We start from the raw sequence: 19,880 nt of genomic DNA, 5'->3' as shown, positions 1-19,880 counted from the left end.
TTCTCCTCCTCTCAGATTGTCAGGATCATCAATATCTAATGTTTTATACGAGAGACATACTTTTTTTAATTTGTTTAAACCGCACAAAAGTAAAATTGCGCAATATTTTAAACTGTACAAAAGTACCGTAAAAACATACGATACTTTGACGGTAAATTCCCAAATTTCGGAATAATCGAGCTCTGATTAATTGGGACCCACACTTGTTGAAGCAGACCGTGCTCCCAGCAAGTTATTCAATATCAATCGCGCGAGATGTATCTTTCTATACACTAAATATTACATATATAATTAAAATATATAATATATAATTATTAATATTATATATTAATATTATTAATTTATCTTTCTATACAATAAATATTACAGATTTTTTTATAAAAACAGAACTTTGCTCGCTTTTTTTAATTACTTTAAAATTAAAATTTTTTTAAAATTCTGTTTTAAATGCTGCATGACACATAAATTTGGTATTTTCTTGAAAGTTCTAAATAATATTGTGGATAAATAAAATATAATGTATTTATCTTTCCCTTGATCTCATCTTTCAATACTTTCACGTGTAGATAAAATTTAATCAAGAAATCAAGAAATATACAGAGGCCTCGAGCAGCAAATAACAAAGCAGAATATGTAAAATATGTAGAATCTATTATTAGATTCTAATTCAGAGTACTTTAGATTACCGGATTTTAATAATATTGTCAGATACTATGACCGCAATTATAAAATGTTCCAATTTCTTGTTAGGTTTACCCATCAATTATTTACTTATTGTAGATAAATATTAATAACTGTTATTTTATCTACTGATAAAGTTTATATTTACGAATTAAATTGTTATTATCAAAAGGCAATTTTATTCAGTGGTTAAAGTAGTGAATAAAATTATCTTTTGGTAATAATTTAATCCCTAAGTATGATATTTACCTAATAAGTGATTGATGAATAAACATATTAAAAAGTTAAAATAACCAGCCCTTTCTTGATAGCTCTAACATATATAAATTAAAAAATTTCGCTGATTAGAAATTAAAAGAAATACAAATTATTCTTTTTTTAGCATGTTTAAATACATTCAAGATAATGTTACATTCTATAAAGTAATCTATAATAAGTGATTATGTATTTTTTACATTAAATATATTTTACTGTAAATAAATTTACTTTTGCGATATCTCTTTTTTATATATAATTTTTATAAATTTTATATCTTTGTTATATAACATTTTTAATATTTTGAGAACAATGTTAAATGAAATAAAAATTAAATTAAATTTTTTAGTACCCTCTTTTTATTTTTAATAGACGCAATTTTTAAAATTATAACTTTATTTTTGCATATAGAAAAACAAATTAAAACAATAATATAATATATACATTTTTGCAACATACTTTAGCACAACAACTTTTTTAACGTTGATTCGACACTTTGTTTTATTATTACGTAGTTGCCAACGTCAGTCTTTTATTGACATAAACTCGACTTATTATGATATATTATTATTATAACATTGGTTAATGATATATAAATGTAGATGCAAAACTTATGTTTAACAAATATTAGCTAAGATCCTTGTATACTCTTATAATGACATTTTATCATTTTGTCGTAATTGTAAGACAATGATTGTCGATATTAGTGAACTTTGTTCTGGCTAAAATGAGCGACAGAGCAATAGTAATAAATTAAATTTGTTGATTTGACAAGCAAAATTCATAGAAATCAAGATTTTATTCTTCTCATCTCACTTGTTATACCAAATTTTATATGCTCATTAAGTAAAAGTCTATAATTTGTTAAGAAAAAGAAGATAAAATTTCTGACAAAGAAAGTGGCACAAGTGTCTTCTTTCTATCTTAATAAGCTTTGGATATGTTATCTAAATCAAAATAAGAAATGTTACTTCTATTAAAATAGAATTTTCAAGATATGGTCATATAAGATCATATTGCACCATTTTTCGGATATTATATATATATATATATATATATATATGATCATATAAAATTACACATATGGTCAGATCTTTTCATATCTAATTATGTATGTTTACATCTGACCATGTTAAATCCATTTTTCCTCGGAATTTATTATTTACGAATATATCTTCTGTAACATATATAAAAATGAAAACAATCCGAGTGTAAGTAAACATTTATCAAATGTGTTGTTTTTAATCAAATACGATTCAACTTACCTCTCAAGATATGAGATCACTATTATTATTATTATAATACACTGATTATTATAAATATTTATACGTTCTTGAGATATTATAAGTATAAGCCTCAGATGTGCATTGTCAGTTCGCGAAGATTTGTTTTACTAGCACATGTATCTGCTTGAAAAGATTTGCAATTCATTTAATACATTTTAAACATTTGAGTGCGGTGTCTCAATTGAACGTCGCTTCAGAGAATTTATCAGGTAATTCAGTAATATTTATTTATGTAAAATAGAATTTTATAACATTTTATTGCAATATTTGAACTATGGTTAATAATATAATTCGTGTAAGTACATGATTTTTATACATAACTTTTTTTCTAATAACACAAGTTGTTAACTTTGTTTGATTATTATAATCATATTGTTATAATCTTACTAAATGTGTTATATTCTTTTAGCACAAATGTTTAACAGTTAGATAAACAAAGGAAAAAATGCTATGAAACAATCGTTATAATTATATAATTTGTATATGTATTAAGTATGTGGAAACACAATGGCCCGTATTCTGAGCGTACATTTAGTGGCACATTTATAGATTACTTTTAGAGGCGCTGATAAATGTTCTGGTAATACGACTAAAATCCGTCATATTCTCACTGCACATTTATAGCGCCTTTAGCTTAGAGGTACATTTTGACTATCATGTCATACATCATGCGAATTGCTCGTTTATGGCGGCACTGTGATTGGTCGTCGCGCGGTCAATTACGCGCCATAATATAAGATAAATTTACAACTTCATTATAAATTTCAAAAGCATTTATTCTATTTCGAAACACTCGCGACTCACATTGACGTACTGCATTTATTTCCCGAACTTCAATCGCATGATCAATATCTTCCAAAATACATCCATGATTATGTACTTTCGTACTTTTGTATATATTTTTGTATTTATTTTGTACTTTTGTATGTACTTTTCTAGTTTAGTACTATTGTATTAACTTTTCGCAATTTATATACTTCGCTTTACACACTGATGCACTGTTAAGATAAAGAAAATTTTTAAAGTGCCCAAATATCATAATTATTGTTGTGTAAAATTTCTATCAATTGTAAGAAACTCGATATATATCCATTTTATTAACAAAATCAATCATATAACGTTGATAAAATCAATTAAACTTGTCAATCATACCGTAACTGTTACGCACAGAGCGCTTTTATCTTGCTAATATGTGCCTCCGACCACATTTGGCGGCGCATCTATCGATATGGCATAAATGTGCTATAAATGTGGCTCAAAATAAGATTTTCACCATAAAGTTGCGCTTTTAGGCTAAACATGGCGGTCCGCCTCTAAATGCAGTATTCTAAGCGCACTGTTAAATGTGCGCTTAGAATACTGCTACATTTAGCGCGTCATCTAAGGCACATTTAGAGGCACATTTAGCGATAAATGTGAGCTCAGAATACGGGCCAATATATTATGATAATAAATTTGATAAACGTGATAAAAAGCACATAAAATTTTCAAATTAATTTTTTGTTTATGAAAGTGTGCGAATGCTTAATTAATAGCTCCGTTTATTAGAAAACAGTTCTATCTTTGCTTAGCAATAAAAATATATTTTTAGATTTAAAGTACATACGCAGAAAAATTTGCACAGAACTAAATTTTAAATTAAACTTTAGGAGGACATTAAGATGCGATTACGTAAAAAACATTTCTTTTTACACATTTATGAAGTAAATAAAATTATAACAATGTTAAAATAACTGAAATATTTTATAGATAATAAGATAAATACTATACTACTCGACCTAATTTTGATACTATTGTAAGATATCATGTATGATGTTGTATCTAATATGCGTCTGTATACACGGTAAAATTAAATAGTATTTATATATTCTAAGTACGTTGCTTAACAACAAAATAACAAGAGGGTTCGTCACGTCATTTCACGCTGCAGATTCGTGTTTTATCGAAATCTGCGCGAGTGATCGGTTGTGTCTAAGACCCTTTCCGTGTTTTAATCGATTAAAGTCCTATAATTATTTTAAGAAAGTTGTGTTAACTTTTACTTTCTTTTATATATAAATAAATACTTGTGTTTAACATTCTAAATAATAGTCAGTGTTATTTTTATACAAGTTCAAAATATATTTCACGGAACATTATCGATAATATCTTTCTCCCGTGGAAACATCCTGACGACTTAATTAACAGATTGGCTTTAATTAAAAGCTATCTTACACTATTTATAAAACACTGATCAGAATTTGCAATCTTATTTTAGAATCTTAAAAAATTAAATATCATAAATAAAAACATAATTATAAACAATAAACGATAAAATTTTTTTTGTTTGATTTACGCGAATAATATTTTTTTATTATAATAAATAAAATTATCACATTATTTATAACTCTTCAAAGTTATTAACTATAATACATAAAATATATAGGATTAAGATATTTCAATGATATTCTCTCTGTCTTCATTACTCTCTTTTACACGCACGCACGCACGCACGCACGCACTCTCTCCCCCTCTCTCTCTCTCTCTCTCTCTTTCTGTCTCTCAGACAATGCAATTATGACAATTTTGTTGTAAACACATAAAAAACGCGGTTTTTTAAAAAACAATGAGAATTTAAATACCGTTTATGAAACGCTCCGTAATAATTGTTTTCCTGACAAACTTATTGGACAACACATCCAAAAGAGGATTAATTTTTTAAAAAACCGCGAGAATTTAGATTTTGACCGGAAAAAATTACAACAAAACAGCCTTTTTATTTCAATTCCTTACGTCAATGATTTCAGCTTTTGTTCGCGTCGTCTTATGTTTGATGCTGGTTTGAACGTGGTTATGACTATAACTAATAAACTTAATACATTGATTAAGCGTGGTAAAGATAGATTACATGATGACAACAGAACCGATGTTGTTTATAAATTACAGTGTAAAGATTGCGATGCGCTCTATATAGGCCAAACAAAACGACATGTACGCACACGTATTAAAAAACATCTTAACAATATAAAATTATATCCTACCAATCAATCAGTTGTTAGTAAACACAGAATTGAATTTGGACATGAGTTTGAGTGGGACAAACCGGTTATTTTACATAATGAAAAATTTATCAAGAAAAGAGAAATAGCTAAAATGTTTTTCATCAAGAAATTTAATTCCACGATTAACCTACAAAGAGACACTGAAAATTTAAATAATATTTATGACAAAATTATAAAGATCGTTTGATGTGTTGTTTTTCTTTCTAAAAATTAACAGTTTCGTTTAAAAACTCATGTTGATATGACGTGTCTCGTTGTTTGCGTTTATTTCAATTTATTAACCGTTGATTTTAACTAGTGAAATATTTAACTATTCCACAATTAAGTTCTACCTTTAAACATGTTCCATTGTATTCTTTCTTCTTAATTTACGTGTGAGTAGACTGGTTTTTTAATGACATTACATTGTATTGTTTGCGCTTAATTCGGTATAAATTGTATCCATATATTGTTTGATCCTTTATATATTTTCTTTATAGTGACACTTAAAAAGGACCACAACCATATGGTCGAAACGTCGTGTGAATAAATTAAATGATTTTGGCTAGTCAGGTCGTTTTAATTAACCCGTTGTTTATAATTAAATACTAGCGACTTTAATCTTTAACTTCTAATCATTTATTTTTTCACACGTGCAATCCAAGGACCATAGAAACAGGAAGTTAAAAAGATAAAGCTTAACTAGTCGAGAATATCACGTCAGGAAACAATGTTTATCACCATATTGTTATTATTTATGTTTATTTTACTGGTGTGTAATTATTATGTGCATCATGGAAGAAATGGACGACTTATTAATCTCATACCGGGACCACCAGGCCTTCCGATTCTCGGCAATGTATTGCAAGTCCAAATTTCAACAGGCAAGTATAAAATTTTTAACTTATTTACACTAATTGACAAACGATCCGTCATTCGTGCACACGCAAGTAAAGGTTAAATTCACAAATCTTCAACTTTGAAATACTAATTAACATTTATTGCATACAGATTATTTATCTTAGCATTTCTTTTTGCAATATCAATTTGTAATCCACTTTCCTAGTTATTATTATAGACTATTTTCAATATCTGAGTAAAAGTAACAATGAAAATAATGACAAAATTAATTCCTCAACAATTTTATATATTGACAACATATTTTTTAGAAGAGCTAATAAAACTGATGTTTAATTGGGCTGATAATTATTATCCCATTGCGAAAGGCTGGGGTTTCTTCATGCCTGTTGTGTCTATCCGTCATCCAGATGATTTGGAGGTAATAAAAAAAATTAATTTCTTGTGGATTATTTTTTTTGAAGACATAAAATTACGATTTAGCTAGATTTAAAGATCTTGCGCCTCATAAATAAATTTTTGCTTGTAAAAAAAAAAGGTTCTTAAAAAATGAAAAGAAACAAACATTAACTCGACCAAAATTAAATAAAAATTCAAGATATAATTAATAAATTATGTGTATTTAAGATAAAGTGACACAATAAACTGATGTTCTTTCTTAAGATGTTTTCGGTAATTTCAGACGATACTAAGTAGCACCAAGCACATTGAGAAAAGTCGTGTGTATGATTCGTTACTTCCTTGGTTGGGCACGGGTCTTCTTACTAGCACAGGTAACGTAATGAAATTAACATATAAGCGTACGTATTCTTTACTATATCACAGTCTGTTATCGATCTGTCTCCATCACAGAAAATCGAATAAAATGTTACAATTAGACTTAAATATTAACTTATACAATTAAATAATAAATTTATACAACTTCTTTGTTATAAAAACTAATAAATTTAAAAGAAATTTAAAAGAAAAAGATTATAATAATGGATAAAATCGATAAAAAAATTAATTTAAGATAATTAATATATTATTTAAAAATTGATCAATTAAACATTAAAGTAAGAATGATAATGTAATTTTATATAATATTATTAAAACTTTTTATTGTATAATTTTACGTTATATTGTTTCTGTTTTAGACACTAAGTGGCAAACACGACGAAAGATATTAACTCCTACATTTCACTTCAATATATTAAATCAGTTTGTAGATATCTTGATCAAAGAGAGCAATTGCATGACAAAATCGTTGAAGGATGCTGGAGGAATAGTTGTAAAAGATTTATTATCATTTGTTAGCGAGCATACATTAAATGCGATATGCGGTAAGATGGCTGTAAAATTCTTATTGTTTTTTTTATTTATAAAGATTTTATTCTTCATAATAATCTTCACAATAAAAACCATAGCTTACAGATAAGAAGATAGTTTATTCCTATATAAAATATCAATGCTGTAATGCAGATAGATATATATAGAATTGAGAAATTGAACGAACTTACAGTGAAGTTCGAATACAATTATGCTGTCTCGTCCGGATGGATATAATATGTAGTGGCCCCGGCCGCGCTATCTTTAACAGGCTTATTTACTCATGCTGAAATCGAAAAAACCGCGCCTCTCCACTCGACGCTACGGTACACGGGGGGGGGGGGGGTACAGCGCGGCACGGCGCTGTGCGTCATATTTTTAAAGCCGCAAATCTGATATAAGGAAAGTGGGTGGGAGGGATTCTCCATCCGGACGAGACAGCATAATTGTAATCGAACTTCACGGTAAGTTCGTTCAATTTTTCAATTATGCCAAGTATATAATATGTAGATATTTAAAGCTCAGATTTGTGATATACGGTGAGTGTATTATGTTCTATAGGAATATATACACCAACATACCAGAAACATAAAAGATTACATGTATTAATGAATAAAGGAATAAATCTATTCAAGAGCAAGATGCTTGAAGAATGGCGGTTTGATACGAAGCATTTTTAATAATCGGTCGATTATAAAATCGAGCAAATATATCGGAAGATTTGGTCCAACCTGCTGTCCTACGAATCTCCTCTAAACTAATACTCTTAGTGGCTGCTAGAAAGGTAGACGCGTGGCGAGAATGCGCGGAGAAAATGGAGACATCAATTCCTGCTGCTTCTAATTCCGCTTTGACCCAACGGCCCAATGTTTGAAAAGAAACTGGGTCAAAAGGGGCACGAAGCGGGATGAAGAAAGCGTCGCAGTCCTTTCGCCGATGGTTTTGCGTACGCATCAGGAAATGTTTTATTAATGAAAAGATGCAGAGCTGGGAGTTGTCTGGGAAGGGTTGGAAGGACAGAAGGGGTTGAGATCTTCCGATTCCAGAGGTCTTTAGTCTAGCCGGAATTTTGATAATTACAGATTCTGCTACGATCACGTTAAAGAGCCGAATAGCTGCTAGCGTCTGCATTCTCTGAGCTGTTGTAAGAGCAAGGAGAGTGACTAGCTTTTTAGTCACGAGTTCAAACGAAAGGGTCTCATGAGGGTATTGAGTAGCTAAGTGGGCGATGACTGGAGAGGCATCCTAGATAAATTCGTAACGCAAACGTTGAGGCTTAAGAACCGAGACACCACGACAAAATCGCTTCATCAGAGGATGGGAGCCTACCTCATCCGAAGAAATAAGCTGATCGATAAGAATTAAGAGTAGTATATGATCCTACCGATGAGAGAGCTTGAGCTAAGAATTCCAGTACGCGCGAGACTGGTGAGGAGAAACAGTCAGTGCGATTCTGTACGCAGAAGTTCCACTATAGTCTGAGAGGTTTGGAGTATTGAGCGATTGTGGCGTTCGACAAAGAGGCCAAGGTTGTATTCATTGCCGAAGGTGATGTTCCTTTGTTTAAGAAGGCCTGGCGGATAACTTCGCATCTACCAGGGAAATTTTGTTCCAGGCCGGATGAACCTGCCTAAAAGGTGAAGACAACATTTTAATGTTTAGTCTAAAGACAATTGGACTGCCAATAATCATACGATTGAAAAGAGGAAACCATGGCTGGGCAGGCTATCAAGGGACAATTACCACCCCCTCTGCCTTGTCTGTAATAATCTTACGTAATACTCTCAGAATTAATATGAACAGCGGAAAAGCATAGAACCGTAGGTTACGCCAGTTTAAGGAGAAAGCATCGACCGCGTAGGCTAGTGGGTCAGGAAGCCAAGAAACGAAGCATGGACATTTCGAGTTGATACCTGAAGCAAACAGGTCAATATCAAAGTGACCAAAATGGGATTCGAAAAGTAACTTCCTTCTATGGTCCATTCAGTTTCTTCAGAAACGACGCGAAACTCGGCGTCAGCCTCAAAGTTTTGAGCAGATGAAATATAGGCAGCATAAATAAAGATGTTTCGATTTGTGTACCAATCCCAAATTCTTCGCGCCAAATCCGATAAATGAGGGAATCTAATGGAACCCATACGATTAATATAAGATAAGGCGGTAGCGTTATCAATCCTCAAAAGGATCTCACAATCTTTTAGATTTGCTGCAAAACACCTCAAGGCATGGAAAACTGCTAGAAGTTCCAGGTAATTGATATGATTCTGCTTGTCCTCCGCTGACCAGAAGCCATGTGTTTGGATGTTGACGGCACCCCAACTTGTCAAAGAAGCGTCAGTAAAAATTTCTAGCGTGAAAAGACCTGACCTAATGTAATTTCGTTAGGATGAGTTTGTAAATATAGATTTCCACCATAAAAGATCCTTTCTAATGGAATCTGGAAGCTCCATACTAGCTTCAAAATTTTCTTCCGCTGCCCCTAGAGCTAAAAACTTCTCTCTCTCTAAGGATTTAGTGTGCAAAAGTCCATACTGCACAGCTGGACAAACAGATCAGCGAACCGATGTAGCTCGCAAGAAAACAAATGCTGCACTAACGTAGTAACAACAGTCTGTTCTCTCAAGAAGAATTCTTCTTTTTTCGGCTGGAATTGATATTGCAAATTCTTCCGAATCGAAGATGAGACAGAAATCGACAGGACTTGGATGGCACAAGAATGCTTTTGCTTTTGTTGATGAGAAATCCTAAGGAGTGGAGAAGGTTGACCGTCAGTCTGACATTCCTCTGACAATCCTGAAAAGAGGGTACAATAAGTAAAAAATCGTCCAGATAAGCAACCGAGAGGAAACCTCTCTTTCTAAGAGATAAGAGAACCGGTTGGAGAATTTTGGTGAAGATGTAAGGAGCTGATGCGAGCCTAAACGGAAGAACATTAAATTGGTAAATTTTTGGTTTTGAAACCGAAAACGGAGATACTTCCTATGTTCTTGATGTATCGGAACAAGAAGATAAGCGTCTTCCAAATCGACAGACGCCAGGAAATCTCCCGGAGAAAACAAATGAACTACCGTTTTCCAATTCTCCATCTTGAAGTGAGGAGCTAGGATGTAATTATTGAGGCGCTTCAAATTGAGAATAAATCTCCAACTCCCGAAGATTTACGGATAACAAAAAAATGAGAATAGAAATTGATCCCTACAACTTGTCACTCGTTCAATTGCGCCTATATTTACGAGTCTGGAAATTTCTTGAACACAAACCTGCTCCTCCCTTTGCGATAAGCGGGGAGAAGATTCTATTTCCTGAGGAGGTGGATATTGTACAAAGGGGAGCCTGTAAGATCTTTGAATCTGACGTAATGCGCCTTCATTCGACGAAGAACAAAGATAGTCTGCCTGCGATCTTTACCTCGCCGATTACCTCCTCCTCGAGTGAGATCTCGAGCGGTGCGACGCTCTGCGGCTGCTGCTCGATGCCCCTACTCGCTTCGATATTGGTGGCCTGAAGAAGGACCGAGCAGGGGCCCGGTCGTTTCCTGATCTGGATGGGCCCGGCTGTGTCGCGAATTTTGTCGGCTGCTAAATCTTCTTCGAAATTGTTGGTGCAGCCTTAACAATATCTCGGGAGGATTTCAACATAGCTGAGGCCTTCTTCATCTCCTCACCGAAGGAAGTGCCGAACAGAAAGTCGTCTGGCGAAATGCCATCCGCAGTCTTTTTGGCTGTCAAATTGAGTACCGAGGTGATTTGAGCCCTTCTCGAAGTAGAAAGGTGGTAAAAAATATCCGCTAAAATTTTAGCGCCGTCGCTTATTTTGGCAACAGCTAAACGAGCCTCCTGTTCAACGAGGGTTGCACAACTGGGCCAAGGAGCTCAGAGAATGCCTCGCCTAAAGCACTTAAGGTGATGCCCAGTTGGTTATGGTTGCGTGCAAGATATTCGTCTCTTTTGATGATAGAGCTGTTTTTCAAACCTACTATGCATTCCGAGTTTAATTGAGGGGCTCGAAGAAAGGATGTCGCTTCTGATAAAGCGTATTTTTTGGTTAACGCCTCCCTTTTGTCGTTAGAAAGGCCCTTGTGGACCAAATCCTGCCATCTCTTAGTAACTAGATCGTTTCAGGAAGGAAGTTCCCTTTCCTGAAGATCTGAACCGAACAACTCCTGGGTCAGGAGATTTACAACCTCATTCGAAGCAGTTTTCGACGCTGAGCAGTCTTCGACTATCTCAAATTCGCCCGGCGGGGACTGGATGTCCCTATTGTCAACAAGAGGGATACTTACTGCGACTGTAAACGAAACAGAGTTGAGAGTAAAATTGCGTTCAGCAAAATTGGTTGTGTCGGTCATGCCGCCTGTATTTCTCGAATACAGATCCTGCATTCACATACACACCAGAAGATGGGCCTGTTTGGTCGTCGATCTCAGAAGATGGGTGATCGTACTCGACCTCCAAAGACAGGTCCTCTGACTCTGTTCGGATACGTGACCCTCGATCCCCCAGATGCATCATCGACGGGAGAATAGGTAGAGAGGAAGGGCTTATACGTGGCCTAACCTCACTCGTTAGTATCTCGAAGATCTCTGAAACCTTCTTCTCGAGCTCTGCGAGACGATCTCTGGAGTGCGATCTTTTCCTTTTCTTTGATTTCGACATTATGATAAAACCTAAAGACACTGAAATATGATAATTAGACACACTAATAAAACAAGCTGTTGAGGAATCGCACGAACAGGAAACAATGACGCACAGCGCCGTGCTGCGCGCCACGCCGCGCACCGTGGCGTCGAGCGGAGACGCGTGGTTTTTTCGATTTCACCATGATTAAATAAGCCTGTTGAGGATAGCGCGGCCGGGGCCACTACATATTATATCCATCCGGACGAGACTTGGCATAATTTGATTTTTTTATACTCAAAGCTATCTATGAAATATAATATTACAATAAATCTTTGATTGTATAATATTTTTATTTTATATAATTAATGCACTCATAGAAACTGCCATGGGCATCTCTCTGCAAAACCTTGACGAGGCCCAGCAACAGTATCGAAATGCGATTAACAACATTAGCGAACTGATAATTTATAGGTAATTTATGTTTAGTAAATAATTGTATGATTTCTATGATCTTTTCTTTATGTTATGATAATGTATACGATTATATAAATATAATTTGAAAAATAGATTAATTATTTAATAATCATGTGAAGCTACAATTAGTGTCAAAATATTGTACGTGCTAAATGTTTAATGTCAAAATATTGTTTGTAATCTTTAAAATGTTAAAAATATTGAAAATGTTAAAATATTAAGTAGTTAGGAAAAATAAATTAATAAAGTAAAGCAATAAAATTTATAAAGAAATTACACTTACATCAAAGAATCTATTTTAATCTAATTTAGCTAGAACAAATGGCTAATGTTTTAAAAGATTCTACATATTTTCGTAACATAGATAAATTTTATTTATATTCGCTATAATCAATTATAGTTTACTTTAAATATTTACGCTGACTTTAAATAAAGCTGTTACAAAATTATATTATTTTTAGAATTATATAATTTTATTGAATTACGTTTTAGAACGTTTAGGCCTTGGTTCTATAACAATTTGTTATTCTCGTTATCGCCACAAGGAAGAAAGCAAAAAAAAATCTTGAAAATATTGCATGGATTTACGGAAAAAGTACGTTCTAAATTATGTTATTTTAATCCTTTACACTTTCTTCTTTTGTTAAGATTATAGAAAAAGCTCCGAATTATTAAATATAAATAAGTAAGTGAGAAAGAGGCAATAGGAGCGAGGAGATGTGAATCAAATTATAAGTTTTTTATATAGGTGATGTGTCGCAGGTATATTGGCATTAAGTACATTAGTAACATTCTACAAAAAGACGGAAATTATAATAAAAATCTGAACGTTTCGATTCGTGTTTTGAATCCTCTTCAGCATAATATATAAAATAAATAAGTAAATTATAAATATATAAAAACGAAATTAATGAGAAAGCATCGCATAATAAAGGCATAAGCAATGTGTGAACTAAAAATCGTGATCGTATTCGCATGATTAAATGGATCAATGCCTTAGAACCGCTGTACATATTTGTCGCATGTTAGTTGTATAAATTACATATATATAAAACGATCCAACTTGTTCAGCTCTTTTATTGTACGGCTTGCATAATAATCCCGTAAGGCACTTTGCGCTACTTTGTGTATAATGGTGGTGACTCAGAAAAAGCTTACAGGATATGCATTCCGTTTGCGTGTTGTTGAATCTATGGTATATATGTCGCGCAACTGATATTTAACGTGTGGTTATGCCGATGGTACTTTTTCTGAGTCACCACCATTATACACAAAGTAGCGGTAAATAACTTTATTACAAACAGGTATTTATTATATTCATTTTATTAATACAGACTTAACCCCTCAATCTAATTGCATTTCTCCCTCGGTCTGGAAACCTCGGAGAATTGCCTTACGGGATTATTATGCAAGCCGTACAATAAAAGAGCCGAACAAGTTGGATCGTTTTATATATATGTAATTTATACAACTAACATGCGACAAATATGTACAGCGGTTCTAAGGCATTGATCCATTTAATCATGCGAATACGATCACGATTTTTAGTTCACACATTGCCTACGCCTTTATTATGCGATGCTTTCTCATTAATTTCGTTTTTATATATTTATAATTTACTTATTTATTTTATATATTATGCTGAAGAGGATTCAAAACACGAATCGAAACGTTCAGATTTTTATTATAATTTCCGTCTTTTTATAGAATGTTACTAATGTACTTAATGTCAATATACCTGCGACACATCACCTATATAAAAAACTTATAATTTTGATTCACATCTCCTCGCTCCTATTGCCTCTTTCTTACTTACTTATTTCTCTTTTTTTATGTAATATTACAATAAATCTCATAACCTTTGTACCGTAAAATTACATGATTAATTCAAAATATTAATAACACATTATGCCGTTAATATTATGCTATAGCACAATATGCTACTGTTATTAAATACAAAGAATCATTTTTAAAAATTAATATCGTATTTGTATTTGTAGATCATAGCGGAAAGAAAACTTTATCACGAACGCACCAATGGTCGGTACTTAAAAAACCTTGAAAGTGACAAAGAGATAGATGATGTTGAAGAGTTTGGAAGTACGTAAGAGACCAGCTACTAATTTAAGTTTGTTTGCGAAATTTAAAATTATTGTATTATTTGTAGTAGACATACGTAATCACGCGTAATGATATAGCATATGTCTGTCTTAAAATTAAATCATTATTATTTCTAATAGAGTTTGAATTTTATACAAAAACAATGTTAATTAAAGAATGCAAAAATGAGATTGAGCTAATAGTTGTTTTTATTTCTAAAAAGTTAAAAAAAAGCGGCTGGCTATGTTGGACCTTTTAATAGCGGCATCTCAAGAAGGTTTATTAACTGATTTGGACATTAGAGAAGAAGTCGATACTTTTATGTTTGAAGTACGTATCAGTAATCTTTTTTTTTGTTTAGTGTATTTAAGCATGTATGATTGTATTACGTTATACATAATACAATAATACAATAATTAATGATGATGATTACAGGGTTACGATACTACAGCGAGGACTATGATGTTTACTTTATTAGTATTAGCTGAACACAAAAATATTCAGGTACTTTTTTCAATATTATTGCAATGTATTATTTAAATTACAATTTTTATTCAAAGTATTGTACGGATAATTATAATGCAGATCTATAAGACAGATATCAAATTTTTGTTGCAATATATATATTCTATATACCAAATGCCTTGAAATTAAATGTCAACAGTTCGAGTGCAGAATATCGCTCAGTTTTGCTTCGTTTTGGAAAAAACTAAAAAAAAGATTTCACCAAAAATATAAAACAATACTACAATTATTACGTTTATCAAAAAATATCATAAAATAAAAGTAATAAAATATTAAGATTAAAAAAGAGAGTAAATTAAAATCTTTCTAAAATAAAGTTAGAGGATTATAAATATATACGCGATACCGCAGAGTCTTCTACGTAAACCACAAGAAATTAACCAATCACAGTTGACCTTAGAGAATATTGACCTTAGGGAATATTGAATATCATTGATTAGACTGCTCTTTATTGTAATCTGCTTACTTTAATTTATATTTAATTTATGTTTATATTTTTGCCTTTCTATTATGAATTAATTACAGTTGTTTATCAGAAGTCTACAAGCAAATAATTAATTACCATCTGCCACAATATGCCAGATATTCTAATTTCGTTAAACATTCCAACATGGGTTTTTACGCATTTCTTCAAAACGAAGCAAAAACGAGCAAATCATTAAAAGACTTCTTTTCTTAATTTATCTTTTACAGTCCTAAAGTTTTGACATTTAATTTTGAGACACTCTTTATATTAGTTTCTACATATATATCGGAAAAAAAGTATTTTTCAAATAAATATAAAAAATTTATTTTGATTTTAAGAAAAATTGATTTCATTAAGAATTTATTTATATGTACGTACATAAAAACCAGAATATTAAACAATACACTTTAAATGTCATCGGTGATACAGGAACGTGTAAGGGTTGAAGTCAATACCGTGATGCAAGAGAACGGAGGGAAACTAACGATGAAAGCGTTGCAAAATTTATTATACTTAGAGAGATGTTTAAAGGAAACACTACGTTTGTATCCCAGCGTGTTTTTCATATTTCGAAAAGCTGCCGAAGATGTAAAATTACGTAATGCATTACTTTTTTGCTGTATATATTTCTGGACATATAACATACCACGAAGTATAAATTATCAAACGTAAAATAAGTTAAATTGCTTTAACATTTTAAAAATACCAATATTATGTACATTTTATTTTTTTTTATTTCGTATTTTTGTAAATTTCAATATTTTGTAATTTTATTATATGATTCAGATTCATACAAATTTCATATAAAATTATGTAATCCACTTTTTGTTGTATATTGTTACATACACAAAGTATATATTATCCAATGTAAAATAAATTTAAATGCTTCAACATTTTAAAAATATAATATTATGTACATTTTTTTAAAAAAAATTTTCATTTAGGGAAATTTCAATATTTTGTAATTTTATAATACGCTTTTCAGAATCATATGTCATACCTGCTGGAACGATCATACATCTTCATATCTACGGAGTTCACAGAGATCCCAATTTTTGGTCAAATCCAAAAGTATTCGATCCGGATAGATTTTTGCCCGAGAGAATACAGAATCGTCATCCATATTCCTACATACCATTTAGCGCAGGACCGAGGAATTGTATAGGTAAATTGTTATTTTCGTTTCTGCTTGTGTCGATAATTTTTGATAGTGTCGATAAACTTTGAATTGTATAATAGGTCAACGATTCGCTCTGCTGGAGTTGAAAGCTACAATAGCATCTTTAGTGCACAATTTTTACTTGGAACCTGTAGATTATTTAAAAAATCTGCAGTTAAAGGCCGATTTACTACTTTGTCCTTCTCGTCCGTTTTATATAAAATTCATCCCAATTAATCACAAATAGCCGTTTAAAATTAACACGGATATTATGTAAGAATATAAAAAGTTGATAAATTGGGAAAATGATTACACATATTATACGTTCAACATTATTGAGAAAATATATATTGTATATGTAAACATGTTACGTGATTTTTTTATTTCGGAACATACAAATATATTCCTCGCATCTTATTTCCTTTATTTCTCGTGTGATCAATCAGACGGTGATATTTCAAAGATAGAGCACTGGGAACATCATAAGAAAATAAATAATTAAAATGATAATTATATGTGTGTGTGCCTTAAATCTGCCTTGGTTAATGAGAAACTTATGAGCAAAAGATAAACTGTACTATAGTTAGCAAGAGTTAAAATGAATATCAATTCAATTTTTGAATAATTAAAACGCATATTGTCTCCATTTTTTTACCAACTTACGATTGGCAACAGTCAAGAGTAAAAAGAATTACTAGGAAAAGGAAAACAAAGAAAAGATATTTCTAAAAGAGAATCGGATTTTATGAGAAATACAACAATCACAGATTGAAAACAGAATTTGATCGTTCTTTTTTATGTTAATTATTATAACAATGTATAAACAGTATTTTTTGAGAGAGTAGTGTTATAGTGGGGATTTTAAGCCATGGGGCGTTGAGGGGGGTGCGGGGGCGGGGGTATCTGGGAGGCGCGAGGGGTCTGATATTAGGAAAAGGGGGTGGGGGGGTGGGGGTCCTACACACGTTCGAAAGTAGATCTGTTTATCTTTGCGGTTGATTTATAGCCGGGGGTATTTTAGAAGTCGTAAAACCTTTTTTCTAGTTTTATGATCATTTTATGGTCATTATATCATTAGGATTTTAAGCGCCGGCGTTCGGCAGCTTTGTACCCTCGCGGAAAATCTCCCATGAAACTGGAGCGAAACATGTTCCATAATTTTTAGGGAAAGAACTGCAACTGCAAGGTGTTTATCTTTGTAGTTGATTTATAGCCGGGGGACATTTTAGAAACCATAAAAGTGTTTTTTTCTTTTTTTTCTAATTTTTATGTTCATTTTATGACCATTAGAATATTATGGAAAAAAGAGATTTTAAGCGCCGGCGTTCGGCAGCTTTGTACCCTCGCGGAAAATCTCCCATGAAACTGGAGCGAAACATGTTCCGAAATTTTTAGGGAAAGAACTGCAACTGCAAGGTGTTTATCTTTGTGGTTGATTTATAGCCGGGGGACATTTTAGAAACCATAAAAGTGTTTTTTTTTCTTTTTTTCTAATTTTTATGTTCATTTTATGACCATTAGAATATTATGGAAAAAAGAGATTTTAAGCGCCGGCGTTCGGCAGCTTTGCACCCTCGCGGAAAATCTCCCATAAAACTGGAGCAAAACATCTTCCGAAATTTTTAAGGAAAGAATGCAACGCACCAGCGCCAACATTCGGCTGCTCGAATTTGAGAATCTGTCTCCGCGTTAAAACGTATTCAACAGTCGTCGAGTGTCTTTCGATTTAGTGCTAAAATGGATATAGAAGATGTGATTGTCATCGAAGACAATGAAGACAATGAAGATGTGGTTATTATCGACGACAGCGATGAAGAAGTGGAAATAGTAAATGACTCTGATTATGAGAGTGATCCGGAAGACTATTTGAATGAACAAGTAGTGCCGTTAGTGCGTGCAGATTTACGAATTATAACTGAACGGCAGGAAATGTGTAACATAATATTTTATTACGAAGTAAAAAAGTATGACAACGACGAGGAAAATAGTGAAAAATTTTGTTCGGGATGTTTCATCGAAGTTCAAGATTTATATACACAAGGTAAAATTGTGTATAAACATGAAACAGGACAATATATTTATCACGGTTGGAACTCGTGTAATAATTGTGGACACTCACTGTGCCAAGTAATAGCATGTAATGTGTGCCGTTTTTGTGCGCAGCAATAAACTTTTGTAGACATTTGCTAGGATTAAGTGCTGTGAAAAATGGTGACCGAAAAACTATTGAATGCGGTGGTGGAGTTTCAACGAAATCGCGAACTTGACATAAAAAATTCCTCAACAGTGATCTTTAAACTACAAAGTTATATATGGACGAATGAAAACAACAGACTAAGGGGAAAGCCTTGCGAGAATTGCTGTTTACCAGGCGGAAATCGGCAAGCATGTCCTGAGCAGTTACAAAAAATCCATCGGGAAATCCGTCAACATATCGATAACATGTTGTATCTACAACATGTTATCGATAATGATCCAGATTCTGATACTGATTCTGATCAGTAATTGTAAGTAATCCTTGATGTGTAAGTATTCTTTTTCAAATTATGAAAATATTAATAAATTTTTTTTTTTCTGTTATGCAGGAGCCCTACCTGGACGCCACCACGACCGCCCGGTCATCCCCTCCAGCGCCTCGCAGCAGCAGTCGCCGTCGTGCCGTACCGCTCGACCATCGGCGTGCAATCTCTTATATATATTTTTTTTTTTTTTATATCTATTTCTTTTTATTTTTATTTTTAAATTCACACACACACACACACACACACACACACACACACACACACACACAGATTTTTGTAAATAAACACACACACTTTTTAAATAAAAAAAATTATGTTAAAACACATATAATTGCTTGCTTGCGCTTCCTTCATCTATCCCATCCTTCTTCCTTCATATACTAGATATAATTAGATATAATAACTTAATATTTAATATAAAAAAAAATATAAAAAGAAAAAAAAGAAAAAAAAAATAATAAAAAGGAAGAAAAAAAATAATAAAAAAGGAAAAAAAATAATAAAAAGGAAGAAAAAAAATAATAAAAAGGAAAAAAAAAAAAAAATAATAAAAAGAAAAAAAAGAAAAAAAATTATAAAAAGAAAAAAGAAAAATAATTACTGTTTG

At 32.2% G+C, this 19,880-nt stretch overlaps 1 protein-coding gene and 1 pseudogene across 5 annotated transcripts; one reads left to right on the top strand and one right to left on the bottom strand.

Moving 5' to 3' along the window:
- Positions 1-2,291: 2,291 nt before the first annotated feature.
- LOC140673317 (cytochrome P450 4C1-like) lies at positions 2,292-17,112 on the top strand. 5 transcript variants are annotated; one of them, XM_072906215.1, is made up of 13 exons: positions 2,292-2,431; positions 5,908-6,126; positions 6,412-6,521; positions 6,783-6,873; positions 7,237-7,422; positions 12,405-12,498; positions 12,994-13,096; positions 14,502-14,601; positions 14,825-14,931; positions 15,037-15,105; positions 16,022-16,190; positions 16,578-16,757; positions 16,832-17,112. In XM_072906215.1, exons 2-13 carry the CDS (start codon positions 5,973-5,975, stop codon positions 16,996-16,998), a joined length of 1,530 nt encoding a protein of 509 aa, XP_072762316.1. In that variant the 5' UTR covers positions 2,292-2,431; positions 5,908-5,972; the 3' UTR covers positions 16,999-17,112. The 5 variants fall into 5 exon arrangements, with proteins under 5 accessions (XP_072762316.1, XP_072762313.1, XP_072762318.1 ...); XM_072906212.1 differs by having other exon boundaries at positions 2,298-2,431; positions 5,743-6,126; XM_072906216.1 differs by having other exon boundaries at positions 2,304-2,431; positions 6,044-6,126.
- On the bottom strand, positions 10,810-12,063 carry LOC140673446 (uncharacterized; annotated as a pseudogene).
- Positions 17,113-19,880: the final 2,768 nt, after the last annotated feature.

The sequence above is a fragment of the Anoplolepis gracilipes genome, chromosome 14 (genome assembly GCF_047496725.1).
Source record: "Anoplolepis gracilipes chromosome 14, ASM4749672v1, whole genome shotgun sequence".
Lineage (NCBI taxonomy): Eukaryota > Metazoa > Arthropoda > Insecta > Hymenoptera > Formicidae > Anoplolepis > Anoplolepis gracilipes.
Note: the sequence above shows the minus strand (reverse complement) of the source record. Positions and strands in the feature narration are given on the sequence as shown.

Bases quoted from the DNA above. Each gene is read 5' to 3' on its own strand.
- LOC140673317 (XM_072906215.1), top strand. From the start codon at position 5,973: ATGTTTATCACCATATTGTTATTATTTATGTTTATTTTACTGGTGTGT. The intron at 14,602-14,824 runs GTACGTAAGAGA...ATTTCTAAAAAG, and splicing joins TGATGTTGAAGAGTTTGGAA to TTAAAAAAAAGCGGCTGGCT. The intron at 16,758-16,831 runs GTAAATTGTTAT...ATTGTATAATAG, and splicing joins AGGACCGAGGAATTGTATAG to GTCAACGATTCGCTCTGCTG.